At 47.6% G+C, this 15,527-nt stretch overlaps 1 protein-coding gene across 1 annotated transcript; it reads right to left on the minus strand.

Moving 5' to 3' along the window:
• Positions 1-322: 322 nt before the first annotated feature.
• On the minus strand, positions 323-4,524 carry LOC123453175 (putative disease resistance protein At5g47280). The gene is made up of 4 exons (XM_045129946.1): positions 3,498-4,524; positions 1,979-2,729; positions 1,680-1,891; positions 323-1,259 (listed from the first exon to the last, which is right to left on the minus strand). The coding sequence occupies exons 1-4, from the start codon at positions 4,240-4,242 to the stop codon at positions 427-429; spliced, it is 2,541 nt and encodes an 846-aa protein (XP_044985881.1). The 5' UTR covers positions 4,243-4,524; the 3' UTR covers positions 323-426.
• Between the last annotated feature and the right edge of the window lie 11,003 nt (positions 4,525-15,527).

A 15,527-nucleotide genomic window follows, 5' to 3' on the forward strand; every position in this document is an offset into this window, starting at 1 on the left:
AGCCAAGACTTAACGACAACCAGTTCAAAAAAGAGTTAACCTCAACCAGTTCAAAAAAGAGTTAACCACAACCATGAATAATTAGCATGAAGTGTTGGAGTTCCGGCATATGCCTGTTTTTTGCAGTCATGTTCATTTTGTACATATTCTGCTCCTTAATGAAAAGGTAGCTCTCCTGCCGGTTGCTCAGAGAGAAAAAAATGTTTGTGCAAATAGAAAGTCTCTGTTAGCCTGGCCAATATAACTCTTGTGTGCATTTCTACTTAAGACCATGACTTCAAGATATGTCAGCTACTGGAGTCAACTACATGAACACTGAACATGTCAAAATTGAACAGTGTATTGACTACCCATCCTGCATTTAAACAGGGAAACATATACACATCATTTGTACATGGTGAGCCTGGAGGCAGAGCATCCAGAACATCAGTCTACAAGCCAGTCCAGGTTGTAACACTCCTCTGCTACCTGCACACGAAGATCCGGGATGACCTGCTCGGCTTCCCTCCACAGCATCGCCGTTTCCTCATCACACACGACGTGCCCGAGGGACTTCAACGACGAGGAGGACCTCGGGAGGCTCCTCAACCGCGAGCATTCCCGCATGTCGATCTTCTCTAGGTTTGTCAAGTGACCAAGCTCTTCCGGAAGGTCTGTAAGGTTAATGCACTGCGATATGTCCAGGTATTTCAACCTCTTCAGGCTGCATACCGAAGGTGGAAGCTTCCACAGTGCCGGGCAGGCGTAGACCCGCAGGATGCTCAGGCAGTGCAGCTTGCCCAGCTCATATGGCAGCTCTGTGAGGTCATGGCAGTTTGACAAGGAGATGCTTTCCAGAGAGCTGATTTCACATAAACTAGGTGGCAGCTCCTTCAGATCTACGCAATGGTCAATGGTGAGGTTGGATAGGCGCGGAAACGTCATGGAGAGATCCATCGTTGATCCTCGTAGACTGTTGTTCAGCTCACAAAGGACGAGGGAGATCTTGCGTAGGTTCTTCAGTGGGATTGTGCTTTTCGGCAGTGGCGGGAGGGTAATCTTTTCCAGCCAAAGACTCCTTAGGTCACTTAGTGTGGTGAAGGCAGACAAATTGTCAAGGGCTGCACTGGTAGTACCATAGTTGATCAGCACCAGGGCCTTCAGGTTCTGCATTGTTGCAATGAACGGCGGGAGGTAGTATACGCTTGAGGCGAAGTTGAGGATAAGAACTTCTGCCTTGGGGAAGCTCATCTGGAACCAGTCAGATTCTTTCATCTCGCCTGAAATTTGAAATCAATTGGTCAGATCATTTTGTACTTCTAGAAGACTAGAACGCAATGAGGGCAAAATTCGACAAGATATTACAAATGCATGTAACTGTAAGGATGATTGCTGAAGCAAATTATTTTTCATGAAGAAACAATACTGAAGTAAAATGGTGTTATACAAATTAGGTTCGGTTTGCTACAGAACTGAACATCAGTTTAGTATACAATATCAGGTGATTTAAATAAAGGAGATATAGATCATAAGTTCAAGTCAAAGCCATGCAATTTCATTTAAGGAAGCACCACTATTCAACATTTTTCTTCAATTACATCTCAAAATTCTGTAAGAATAGCTTTCAGACTGGACTCATAGAATATACTGCACAGCAAATAACATGGAAAAAACAACCAAGTTGATGAACTGATAATCACCTGTATGAATAGAAACAATCTGAGCTTCAAAGGGAAGGTCCTTATTCCTCTGCCAATCTCTCGGAAGTGATTCTTCTCTTCTTGGCATCACTAACCGCCTCCTTTTGTTCAGAGAATCACGTCCGCTCATGTGAAGTGCCAGATCACGCAACACATCATGTTGCGTGACTGAGTAGTCATGATAGTTGCTGTATAAATCTCCAGCTTTATTCCTGCATAAAGAGCAGCAAAGAGTTAAAGCTGTTCTTTCAGTATATGAATTCTCAGATGTTTTTCAAGAACATATGTGCAATACGTACTGTGCATCATTAACTAGGGTAAGCAGGTTCTTGTTCGATAGCTCCATGAGGATGGCGAAAGCATCTGGCTCATCAAGATCATGTATCTCCATCCAAATATTGATCAACACATCAAGAGGGATCTTCTTATCCTCTGGGAAGCAACCCAGATCAAGGAAACATTCCCTAACCTTTCCCGACAAGCACTCGACACTTGCTGCCATTCTTTCCAGGAGTTTGGTCTCATGTGAGTCCGATATAGACTCTCCTCGTGACAAGCGGTTCTTCGCGCTCAACCATATCATAGGAGGCTGATCACGCAAGGATGCGCCAATAACCTTGAGAGCTAGAGGAAGCCCTCTGCACTCGGCAGCAACCTGCTTAACCAGTTTCTTGTCAGCAGTCTGAGGAACAGACTCCTGATCGAAGGCAGCACTGCAGAAGACAGACAAAGCCTCCTCTTCGCCGAGTAATTTCATTTCGTAAGTCCGGGAGACTAACGTGGGGAACTTCAACCTTGATACGACAAGAGTCTTGCAGCCAGGGAACTTGAAGACGAGCTCCTCGAGCTGTGAGAGAGACCACACATCATCAAGTATAACAAGGACTGGTCCTCGGTCCCTTGGCCCTAACTTGAGCTGCCATTCTGGGATCTGGTTATATGCACCAAGCACAATATTGCTGCTGATCTGCTCCCACAGCTTCATCTTGATGGTCTCCAGATTTGCGGATTGTGAGACCGTCTCAAAGAAGACCCTGTTGTTGAAGTAGCCTAAACAAAGAAAGAAACATATATTAGCACTATGTAGAGAAGAAAGATCACTACACTTAAGAGACCAACTATGAAACAAGATTGAATGGAAATCCACTTTTGGCATGCCTAATCTTGAGAACAGATCTTGATGAGAGCATGCCGACGTAGTGAGGCTCAAATCAATCAACATGTCTAGAAGGATTAGCTTCACAAACATTTACTAATTCCAAGTCCCTTTGTAACTACATACAGATGGTAATTCAGATCTGTATAACACCATGACCAAATTAATTTGGATTGACAATCGATATTAAACTATTGAAACGATAAGAGTGTGTGCTTGGATCTGATCTGGTATCATTCAGTTGTTTAGGGGTCTCCATTAATTAACTGAATAGTGTTGCCATCATGAACAAATTTTTCAGTGTCTGCTAAGTTAGGCAGGCGGGAGTTGGTGTGCTCCCATCAGCAACCCAATCCCACCACAGCCATACGGACGCTCCGCACTAAGCTGGTCAAAGCGCCAATTTTGACCAAACAAGTGGTGATGTGCTAAACGTAAGCATCAGCCTCGACTTTACATAATTAAATCATATGACGACACGTAAATCAACAGCCAAAGATTCCCCAAATTTCAATCTTTGTTAGTAGTAGTGCCCCATAATTCGATAAGGATGATTATGAACACAGATGCAAACTTTCTGCAGAAGATTCGAAGAACGGAATAAAGGATTTTAAGAAAGAATTCGTATGAGACAAGATGGTTGGGATTTGATCGTTTATTACCTTGGATCTTCTGATCCTTATAGATCTCCATGGCGAGCGTGGTCTTGCCGCTGCCGCCCATGCCGCAGATGCTGACAACCTCCCAGCCGCCGCCGCTGCTCATCACCATCTCTTTAACCTTCTCCTTGCCTACCTTGACGCCGCTTCCCACCAAGCAGCTGCCGTCCTTGTTTTTCTCCTCGCACGGGAGCTCGAAATCCATCGGCATCCCCATGCCCTTGGTCGGCGGCGCCACCTCCACCGCCATCGCCATGCCCTTGGAGGGCGGCGGCGGCAGTGCGACGGGGAGGGACATGGCGGGCGGGATCGTGGCGGGCGCCTGCATCGCGGCGACCTCCTCGACGCGGCGCTCGAGGCGGCCGATGCGGGCCTCGGCCTCGTCGCGGAGGCGGCGCACGCCGTCGAGCACGTGCGCGGGGGCGTGGCGCGCCAGCCAGCGCTCGATGCCCTTGTCGGCCGCCTCCATCCTGCGGGCCAGCTGCGCGGTGCGGTAGACGTTCCAGCGCGGGGCGGCGGCGGCGCGGCGCGCGAGGTCGAGCGCCTCCCGGAGCTGCACGGCGAGCTCGCCCAGCTCGGTGTTGCTCCGGAGCGCGTGGCGGCCGTTCTGCTGCACGAGCGGAAGCAGCGGCTCGACGTTCCGGCGCAGGCGCTCGGCGGTGGAGCGGCACAGGAAGGTGCCCTGCACCGCCCGCAGCAGCTCCCGGACGGCGTCACCGGCCAGCTCTTCGAACAGGAACTTCTCCATGGTGGATCTCGGGATGCCGGACGACTGGCTCTCGACGCCCCTTCCTTATCTTCTTGACCCCTTTGTCCGGGCTCAGTGGGTCTGGGTGCGTGTTTGCGTGAGCTTGCTTGTTTGTTTAGTCGGGCAAGTGAGAGGTCGCCATCGCCATGGAGGTGGGGAGGAGGAGGAGGAGGAGGGGGGCGGCGGCGGCGTTTGGTCCGGGAGACGGAGGAGGAGCAGCAGAGTTTATAGGAGGCGGGAGAGTGCGGCACGGCAGCTTTTGAGTGGAGGGGAGGGGAGGTGAGGGTCAACCGTTTGCGGTGAGGGGTCGCCGGTATATCTCAGTGCCTCACTGACACGGCCTGTAGCAAGGTGGGACCCAGGGACTATGCCGTGTTTACATGGTGGAGGACCGTGATAGCAAAAGCGAGTCGCCACCTGAGTAGTAGACCCCACCCAACTAACTAAGAGCAAGTTTTAGCAGAGTCGATATATAAGGGAAAATTTACTGTTCTGACTTTTCGGTTTGAAAAGATTTTACGATCTAATCCTTTTTAAAACGCTACAAGGCATGGCTTTGCAGCCCAATTATAAAACGCCAGTTTAATATGACGTTTTCGACCATCACCAAACGTCAGTCTACTCGAACATTGCAGACCATATACAACACCTGGGTATTCAGTGTTTCTAGCCTAGGTAGAAACGCCATGAGGGTCGGCGTTGATGTCTAGGCAGGCAGGTAGCAGCTAGCAAAAAACAGCGGAACAGCATGCAGCAGTGCAGCTGTAGCAGCAGCAGCAGGCAGTGGCAGCGCAGCGAGCAAGCAAATTGGTTTACTATCGAGAATGTGCTTCTCTGTCCAAGCGTCCAATGCTAATCTATACTACTATTAAACAATCAAACAAGAATTACACTACAGACACCCCATCAAACGCCCCACAAAAAAAACCAATCAGCACCCCACGATTTATCCCACAGATCTTAATCTAACAACCCTCGTTAATCCACCGTCTGCTGGGCGTACTTAGCAATTACAATTGGCTGAACGTACTTGTTGGAGCATAGTTTATGCCTAAGTAATTTTGGTGATTGATGAAAGTACCGTACAGGACTAACCGTGTGTGTCAAGGTTTCAGATAACACACGTCAACGGCACAAGACGACACGTCTCCTCTCTCCTGAAACGGAAGCACGGCGCTCTCTACGATTCTCTTTATTTGAGTCTTAGGAAAGCCGTACTATTAAGAGGGGATCCGTAGTGGAAAGGTTTGGGTGGAATCTATCTTTACACACGCACACTTCACATTCTCCCTTTCCTTATCTTTTGGAGCGGCCCTCGCCTATTCATTTTGAGTATCTCTGCAAAATGGTCCCCAACGGTAATACCGCTGGTTCCAGCGGTAGTACCGCTGGACTACTAGCGGTAGTACCGCTGCAGCCAGCGGTAGTACCGCTAGCTGGCGGTAGTACCGCCCCTGGTCAGCGGTAGTACCGCTCCAGGAGCTTTGTTCCACCTACCTACCGGTAGTTCGTGGACGGACCCTTTTGCGAAGACTTTCCCGGCGGTAGTAGTGCTTGTGCACTACTAAGGGGCCGGCGGTGGTACCGCTGGTGACAGCGGTAGTACCGCTGGAGACCCAGCGGTAGTACCGCTGCATCCAGCGGTAGTACCGCCAGGCAGCGGTAGTACCGCTGGAACTCGGGCAGAGAGTGGAAAAACGGTCTGAATTTTCCCTCCACTATATAAAGGGTTCTTCTAGCTGAGGAACCCTATCTCTTACCTCTCTAAGCTCCATTGTTGCTCCACAAGCTCAAAAGTGCCCGATCTCTCTCCCTAGCCAATCAAACTTGTTGATTCTTTAGGGATTGGTTGAGAAGGCCTAGATCCACACTTCCACCAAGAGAAAAGTTGATTCCCCCACCAATCCCTTGCGGATCTTGTTACTCTTGGGTGTTTGAGCATCCTAGACGGTTGAGGTCACCTCGAAGCCATATTCCATTGTGGTGAAGCTTCGTGGTTTAGTTGGGAGCCTCCAAGCTTTGTGTGGAGTTGCCCCAACCTTGTTTGTAAAGGTTCGGTCGCCGCCTTCAAGAGCACCTATAGTGGAATCACGGTACCTTGCATCGTGCGAGGGCGTGAGGAGAATACGGTGGCCTTAGTGGCTTTTTGGGGAGCATTGTGCCTCCACACCGCTCCAACGGAGACGTACTTCCTGTCAAAGGGAAGGAACTTCGGTAACACATCCTTGTCTCCATCGTTTCCACTTGTGGTTATCTCTATCCTTTACTTTGTATTTGCTTTTGCTTGTGACTATATCTTAGTTGTCTTAATAGCTCTCGTTGTTAGATTCTATAGGGTTCACCTCATTGTCATATTATTTGTGAACCCGCATAGTGTTTACCTTAGCTTGCTAAGATTAATTAAAAAGTGGTCGTTGTCTATTCACCCCCCCTCTAGCCAACCATATCGATCCTTTCAATTGGTATCAGAGCCACGTCTCTTTATTAAGGGTTTAACCACCCGAAGAGTATGGAAGGCGGAGAGGAAGTTAACCATGGGCAACCCGAGGACATGGACTTGACTTCGGTCACAAGGGACGACTTGAATACGGCTATGGCAGCCCTCAAGACGTCCTTGACGAGCGAAGTCAAAACCATGCTTAAAGAATTAATTGAGGGTCTTAAAAGTTCACCCGAACCGGCTTTAGTGGTTAAACCCACCATTTCCGATTCGGAGGCCAACTCCTCTAAGGAAGCGGCTAAAGGTATGCGACCGGCTTCACCTCACGAAAAGGATGGGACTGGAACATATGCCTCAGTTCCACCTCCCATGGCCTATGAAGGACCCGTTCTCGCACCTCGTCTTAATCCTGTTGGTCCTCCTCCTAAACTTGTGAAAGGTGACTTTGCTAACTGGGTATTTTCTATTAAGTCTCATTTGAATCACAGCTCAACAAATTTGTGGAGAATTATCGAGCAAGGATATTATCCCCATGACCCAAGCAACCTCACTCCAAGAGAAGATGCAGACAATCAATATAATCACTCTGCGTTGTTTATTCTCCAGTCTGCTGTGCCACCTGAAGATCTTCCCCACTTACGTCCCTTCACATTGGCCAAGGATTGTTGGGAGCATATTATGATGCTGTACAAGGGAAGCTCAAGTATTCAACGATCCAACTATGAAGTGATACTTGATAAGGCCGATGAGTTTGTGATGAAGGAAGACGAGGACCCTCGTGATCTCTATCGGAGGGTGACTGCTATTGCTGTGGCACTAAAGGATCATGGGAGTAAGGATGTGGATGATACATGGGTTAAGCGCAAGTTTCTCAAAGCCATCATGCCTTTCAATAAAGCCATGTCATCTATCATTCGTCAGCGGCCAGACTTCCACTCCTTGTCTTCCAGTGAAGTGTTGCATGAGTTCATTGCAATGTCAATCATGAACGAGACAGCCGACAATGCACTTGCTCGTGTCCGATCAAAAACCACTTCACCCAACCTTGCATTGAAAGCAAGAGCAGTGCTTGAAGAAGAAGAAGAAGATGAGGAAGAAGAGAGCTGCCCTAAAGACACAAAGTATGCTTATCATGAGCACATGGCTCTTGCATCAAGGCAATTCTGGGGAAATAAAAGGAACTCAAGACCCACCTTCACCAAGAACAACTCAAGTGGATTCAAACCCAAACAACGAGTAAGGACATGTTATAACTGTGGCAACGTGAGTCACTTCGTGGCAGAATGTCCCTATGAGAAAAGGGAAGACAACGGAGGCAAGCTCATTCGCAAAGACAAAACCAAATCATTTCCAATCAAGAACAACTTTGTGAGGAAACCTCACCCAAAAGGGATGGTGGCCCTGGAGGAGTATCCTTCTGATGATGATGGTGATGATGATGATACAGTGGCAACGGCAACTGTTGCTATTGCCACTACCTCTTCCCAGAAGGTGTCTCTCTTCAACGCCCCCAACGAGAACCACATCACCAAGTGCCTCATGGCAAAAGGTACTAATCAGGTAACTCCCATCATTAAGACCAACATTGCTTCTGCTCCTTCATTGTTAAATTGTGTAGAAGATAGTGATGTTGGAGAACTTAATGAGCATGATCTTGATAAGTTTCTATGCACTATTAAGGGAGAACCCAAGAAGCACTTTGTTGCTCTCTTGGAACAACTGGGTGAGGCCACTGACCTCATTGAGTCTCATGAGGAGACCATCTCCGAGCTTCAGGGACATAGCCGTGACTATGCCTATGAAATTGCCGGATTATCTAGTGCTCTAGAAGAAGAGCGCACTCTTCGTTTGGCTCTTGAGGAGTCATATAACGATGATTGCGCTAAAATGCAAAAGAAACTAGATCATGATGTTGTTCTTACTCGCATGCTGAAATCTGAAAAGTATGCTCTTGAGGTTGGTCGTGACAGACTCAAAGAAGAGTTTGACGTACTTGACAAGGCCCACAAAGCCTTGAAAGGTGTTCATTTCTCTCTGAAAGAGTCTCATGATCAACTCCAAGCAAAGCTTACCAAGGAGATCTCTACTTGTCCTCCCTTTGTGTTAATTGATAATACTTGTGCAACTAACCCCTGTTGTGAGCATGTTCATCTTGTGGAGGAAAATGCCAGGTTAAAGGAGAAACTTGAGAAGGGCCTTGTGGCATGCAGACAAGGTGAGAAGAGTCTGAACGATCTCTTGAGCACTCAAAAGGGTGTTGTAGGAAAGGAAGGACTTGGACTTACCTCCAAGTCAAAAGGTAAAAGGAAGAACAAGGACAAACGATCTCTCACCCTCATGGACATCTTTGTCAAAGAGGGTGAGGGGACTCAGAAGGTGAACAGGAACAAGGTGGACTATGGGAACCCCAAGAAGGGCAAAACCGCTCCTACTAACACAGCCGGCAAACTCAATTCCTCTTATGTGTTATGTTGTGCTAGTAATGGGCATGTTTATGCCAGATTTGTTGGTTCCTACGATGAAGATATTGAATGGGCTATCTGGGTTCCTAAGACCCTTGTCTCTAACATGAAAGGACCCATTAAAAAATGGGTACCTAAAACCAAGCCTTGATCTATTGCAGGAGTTTGCTTCCGGTGGGGTGTCATGGTTGCTCGATAGTGGAGCAACAAATCATATGACCGGAAGCAAGGACTTAGTGGTGGATGTGCATCCTTCTCCATCTATGCCCACCCATGTCCAATTCGCCGATGCATCCTCGTCAAAGGTATTGGGATTTGGTAAGGTGGTCGTCTCTCAAGATTTATCTATTGAGAAGGTCATGCTTGTTGAGTCACTTGCCTACAATTTACTTTCGGTTCGTCAACTTGCAATCATGGGTTTTTCCACATTCTTTAATATTGACACTGTGGTCCTCCTAAGGAGCAAGACTCTCAAAGTAGCCTATGTTGGACATGTCGAAAATGGTCTCTATGTGGTGAACTTCTCAAAGCGACCCACTAAGACTGCGACATGTTTAATGGCTAAAGTTGACGTGGGCTGGCTTTGGCATCGCCGTTTAGCTCATGTCAATATGAGATCTTTGCAAAGTCTTCTGACAGGGGACCATGTTCGTGGACTAACAAATGTGAGCTTTGCTAAAGATCGTGTTTGCAGTGCTTGCATTGAAGGAAAAAATTCATGAAACTGCTCATCGTCCAACGACTCTTATCTACACTAAGAGGCCATTGGAACTTCTCCATATGGATCTGTTTGGTCCTCCAACATTTGATAGTCTTGGAGGCAGAAAATATTGCTTGGTGATTGTTGATGACTACTCAAGATATACCTGGGTATATTTCTTCAAAAGGAAGAGTGAAACGCAACAAACGGTCATCAACTTTGCTAATGAAGCGCAACGTCAACATGAAGCAAAGATCTTGATGATTAGGAGTGACAACGGCACCGAGTTCAAGAAATACACACTAGATGAGTTTCTAGGTGATGAGGGAATAAAGCACCAATATTCTGCACCATATACCCCTCAGCAAAACGGTGTGGCAGAAAGGAAGAACCAGACCTTGATAGGCGCTGCAAGAACAATGATGGCAGAATTCAAATCTTCATACAACTTCTGGGCAGAGGCCATCAACACAACATGTCATGCGTCCAATCGGCTCTACATCCGCAAAGGCTTGAACAAGACTCCGTATGAGATTCTAACTGGAAACAAACCCAATCTCAAGTACTTCCGGGTATTCGGTTGTAAGTGTTTCATTCTTAAAAAGGGAGCTCGGTTAGCTAAATTTGATTCTAGAGCACATGAGGGTATCTTTGTTGGTTATGCTACAAACTCTCATGCTTACCGTGTCCTCAACAAGTCCACTGGACTAATTGAGGAGACGTGTAACGTAGAGTTTGACGAAAATAATGGCTCCCAAGTGGAGCAAAGTGGTCTTTGTGATATAGGTGATGAAATTCCTCCCGAAGCCATAAGAAGAATGTGGATAGGTCAAATACTCCCCATTGAGGAACCCCTTGTGGCCGAAGGAGAAGGACAATGCTCTACTCAAGTGGAGCCATCACCCCCACAAGCCCCACACGCTTCCGATGAACAAAGAGAAGACTCTCAACAAGTTGATCAAGCTCACGGTCAAGGTCAATTGCCTAACAATGGTGATATGCCCCATGATATTCAAGCTCTACTCCAAGACCCGGAACCAGCACAAGATCAAGATCAAGAGCAACCACTGATACAAGATCAAACTAGTGAACCTGCTCAAGTCGAAGGACAAGATGATCAGGAGACTGTCTCACAATTCCCGTCTGGAGCTCCAACAACCGACTCAAGACGCAAGGGCAAACAAAAGAAACAAGTCGATGCTCCTCCGTTATCGAATGAAGAACTCTTGGAGCTTCGAGCGGCCAAGAATGCGAACAAGCTGAAAGCCAAGTCACATCTTATGAAGAATGTTCTTGGCAGTTTAAAAAGGAGAGTATCTACCCGTCAACAGCTTTGGAATTATTGTGAGCATCACGCGTTTGTCTCGTATTGTGAACCTCAACAGGTACAGGAAACGCTCGATGATGAGGATTGGCTTATGGCCATGCACGAAGAACTTAACAACTTCGAGCGCAACCAAGTCTGGGATTTAGTACCTCGGCCAACGAAGGAACATAATGTCATCGGGACCAAATGGATATTCAAGAACAAGCAAGATGCAAATGGAATTGTGATTCGAAACAAGGCAAGATTGGTGGCTCAAGGCTACTCCCAAGTCGAGGGTATCGACTACGGTGAAACCTTTTCCCCTGTTGCTCGTCTAGAATCTATTCGCATGTTACTTGCATTTGCTTCTCATCATAACTTCAAATTACAGCAAATGGATGTGAAAAGTGCATTTCTTAATGGTCCTTTGAATGAGTTGGTATATGTCAAACAACCCCCGGGATTCGAACATCCCAAGGTCCCCAATCATGTGTACAAACTCAATAAGGCACTCTATGGCCTTAAACAAGCCCCACGTGCGTGGTATGAGTACCTTACTGAGTTGTTACAAGATCGTGGGTTTGAAATTGGGAAGATTGATCCCACTCTTTTTACTAAGAGGGTTAAAGGGGATTTGTTCATATGCCAACTATATGTTGATGATATTATCTTTGGCTCTCCTAACATTTCATTCAATGAAGAATTTGCTGCACTAATGACTGAGAAGTTTGAGTTGTCCATGATGGGAGAGTTGAAATTTTTCCTCAGGTTCGAGATTAAACAAGGTTTAGAAGGGACATTCATCAAACAAGCCAGGTACACTCAAGACATGCTCAAACGGTTCGAGCTCGAAGATGTCAAACCGGTCAAGTTCCCCATGCCAACCAGATGCAAGCTTGACAGTGATCCCAATGGTAAAGCAGTGGATCAAAAGGTATACCGCTCCATGATTGGATCCCTCCTTTACCTCTGTGCATCTAGACCGGATATTATGTTGAGTGTAGGGATATGTGCACGGTTTCAATCCGCACTAAAAGAAAGTCATTACATGGTTGTCAAACGAATCTTTCGATATTTGGCTCATACCCCAAACTTTGGCCTGTGGTATCCCAAAGGAGCAAACTTCAATCTAGTTGGCTATTCTGACTCAGATTGGGCTGGAGATTGTGTGGAGAGGAAGTCAACGTCTGGAGGATGTCAATTCCTTGGTCGCTCTTTGGTAAGTTGGTCTTCAAAGAAGCAGAACTGTGTCTCCTTATCATCCACCGAAGCTGAGTATGTGGCAGCTGCAAGTTGTTGTGCACAATTGCAATGGATGAGGCAAACTTTAAAGGATTATGGTGTCACTTGTGACAAAGTGCCTCTTCTATGTGACAATCAAAGCGCCATCAAGATTTCCCTCAACCCAGTGCAACATAGCAAAACCAAACATATTGATATTCGTCATCACTTCATTCATGAACATATCAAGCTAGGTGATATTGAGGTTCACTTCATCCACACTGAAGAGCAACTTGCAGATATTTTCACTAAGCCTCTAGATGAAGCAAGGTTCCGGGAGTTAAGGCATGAGCTAAATATCATTGATTCAAGTAATGTGGATTGAAACTAGGCATATTGCACCTCACTTTACATTCCATCTTGGTCTAGATGTAGGCATGGACATAGGGGGAGTGTTGTTCTCTCAATGAACTCTCCCTCCCCCCATTATGCGTAAATCAATCTAGTCTTTCACTTTAGCCATTGTCAAATGGCACTTGTGCTTCAAAGACGAGCATTGGTCATGAACCCAAGGATAATTCTTCGCGGTGTCATACCATTGTCTCAAACATAGGTGGCCTCGGCCACCGCACCTCCATCCTCTCTTGCGTATAAAGGAGAGGATATACAATGACAAGTCAGTACATTCTCTTGGATGCTATCTGTTTTTACTCACTTGTCATGTGCCCAAGTTCACCCTTCTTTCCTTAGCCGTGTTGAAACATGTACAGCGGTACTACCGCCAGGACCCCAGCGGTACTACCGCCAGGGGTAGCGGTACTACCGCCAGGACCCCAGCGGTACTACCGCCAGGTATGGCAGTACTACCGCCAGGATTCAAAATCTAACACGACCGGCTAGAAAATTTCTAGGGTTTCAAGGGGGAGCGGTACTACCGCCAGGGGGAGCGGTACTACCGCCAGGACCCCAGCGGTACTACCGCTGCATCTGGCGGTACTACCGCCAGCTAGCGGTACTACCGCTAGGGCCACAGCGGTACTACCGCTGGCCCGTACCCCTTGGGCTATATAAAGGGAGGGGGAGCCCAATTTTCTCATCTGTTTCTTCTTCCTCGCGGCTCCTCCCTCCCCTAGCCCGAAAACTCCCTGATTGGATCTCACTTCGTGGAGCTCCTTCTCCCCGTTGGTGTGGAAGGGTTGCTTCATCTCTTCTTCCTCCTCCAAGAGACATGAATCCTGGTAAAGCTCCTCCCTTCTTCTATTTGGTTGTTGTTCGTGTTCTAGGGTTAGGAGCATTGGGGATTGGATTCATATTTTTGATCCTATGGCTAGTTCTTGGATGGCATGAAGGAAATATTTGAGGGGCGTATAGGTCCGATGGTTTGTTGTTGAGTTTGCTGCCATGCCCTAGGATTTACTCGTCTTAGATCGAACACTTGAACTTTTGGATTAGATCTAAAACATGCTCTCTCTTGCCTAGGCATGTATGTATCTCTTGTTACTAAGTGTTCCTCATGACAGTAGGGCTGGGGTGTATGTCTTAGTGTTCATATTCAGCCCATGCCCTCGAAAACGAGTTTTATATGTCAGATCTGAAAGTCAAACCCCCAGCGGTACTACCGCCAGGGGGTAGCGGTACTACCGCCAGGACTGGCGGTACTACCGCTAGGCCCCAGCGGTACTACCGCCAGGGGTGGCGGTACTACCGCCATGAGCGTTCACTATGCATTTTTCTGGTTGTTTTTGCTTAGCAATGTGTGTTTACTTGTTTTGCGTTTTCAAGATTCATTGCCTTGACTCTTCTTGTCGCCTCTTTTTCGCTGTGTGGTCTGTGTCACAGGTGGCTCTTCTCGCTGTTCGAACCCCCCACGGGACACGCAGTCCAAACAGTATCGCAATCCAGAGGCGCCTGAGGGGTCTGCCACCTCTGGTCTGCCTCCCAAGAAGAAGTCCTTCAAGAAGGTCGCTCACAAGGACAAGAGGGTCAATATCCGTATAATGTCCCCCAAGGACTTTCTGCAATTTCGCACCAAGAACCACTATCTCAAGGAGAGGGATGTGATCGAGGGTGTTGACCATGTCTGGGCAAGGGACCAGTGCAGGATCTATCGGGATGTTATTGCTCATTTCAAGAAGAACTATGTCTCTGTTCAGTGGATTGATCTGGCACATCTTCAGCGGAACATGGACTACTTTGGTGATGCCCTCTCTTTGGTTGACAAACTGGGCATCAAAGACATCATCACCTTCAAGACGGACTTTGATCCCACTGCAGTTGCTCAGTTTTATGTCACAGTCCATTTCTCTCCTGATGAACAGCGTTCCATGGTGTGGATGACTCGGTCAAAGAAGATGACCGGTTCCTGGACTGAGTTCATGCAGTTCCTTCACATTGACTTTCAGGGTGCTGACACTCCTCTTGGGCTGCGTCCTCATGCTGCAGCCCCCACCGATAGGGCCCCCGCAAAGGACAGACTGCAGACACTGTATCTAAGGAAGGGGGTGCTTCCCAAGCACCTGGACATCATGCATCGGATCTTTCGCAACACCCTCTTCCCTCGGAGTGGTAACTTCGATGAGGTCCATGGCTCCTTGGCTGAGATGTTGTTACTTTGTGAGGAGGCTATGTCTCAGGAGTCTGCTCAGCTGGATATTTCTGATGTGATGTTCACAGAGCTCTGGAATTGCATCATCATGCATAAGGTTCCTATCTACGGACCTTACCTGTTCGCATACATTAGCCATAAGTGGTAAGAGGCTTTTCCAGAGGAGCTGCTCTACGCTCAGTCTGATTACATTGTGCATGACCCGATCAGGCTTCGCGTCAAGGACAAGTGGGCCAACCCATCTACATCCTCTCAGCACATGATACAGAGACTGCTGCTGACAGAGGAACCGCCTCTCAGTCCCGCTCGTCTGCCATGCCGTCTTGGGCTATCAAACTGCAGGACAAGATGAAGACACTTTTCTGTATGCAGGCCAAGGGTCAGTACCAGACACACGTGGCTCAGAAGCAGAGCCGCCAGAGGCATAAGCGTGTTCTCAGGACCTTGGATGTGGACATCTCCAGCGGCTCAGAGGACGACATCACTCCTGAGGCCACGTGGATGCAGGCTCAGGGGTACCAGTGGTATGGCGATGAGGCGGAAGAGGAGGA

Source organism: Hordeum vulgare, chromosome 5H (genome assembly GCF_904849725.1).
Source record: "Hordeum vulgare subsp. vulgare chromosome 5H, MorexV3_pseudomolecules_assembly, whole genome shotgun sequence".
NCBI lineage: Eukaryota > Viridiplantae > Streptophyta > Magnoliopsida > Poales > Poaceae > Hordeum > Hordeum vulgare.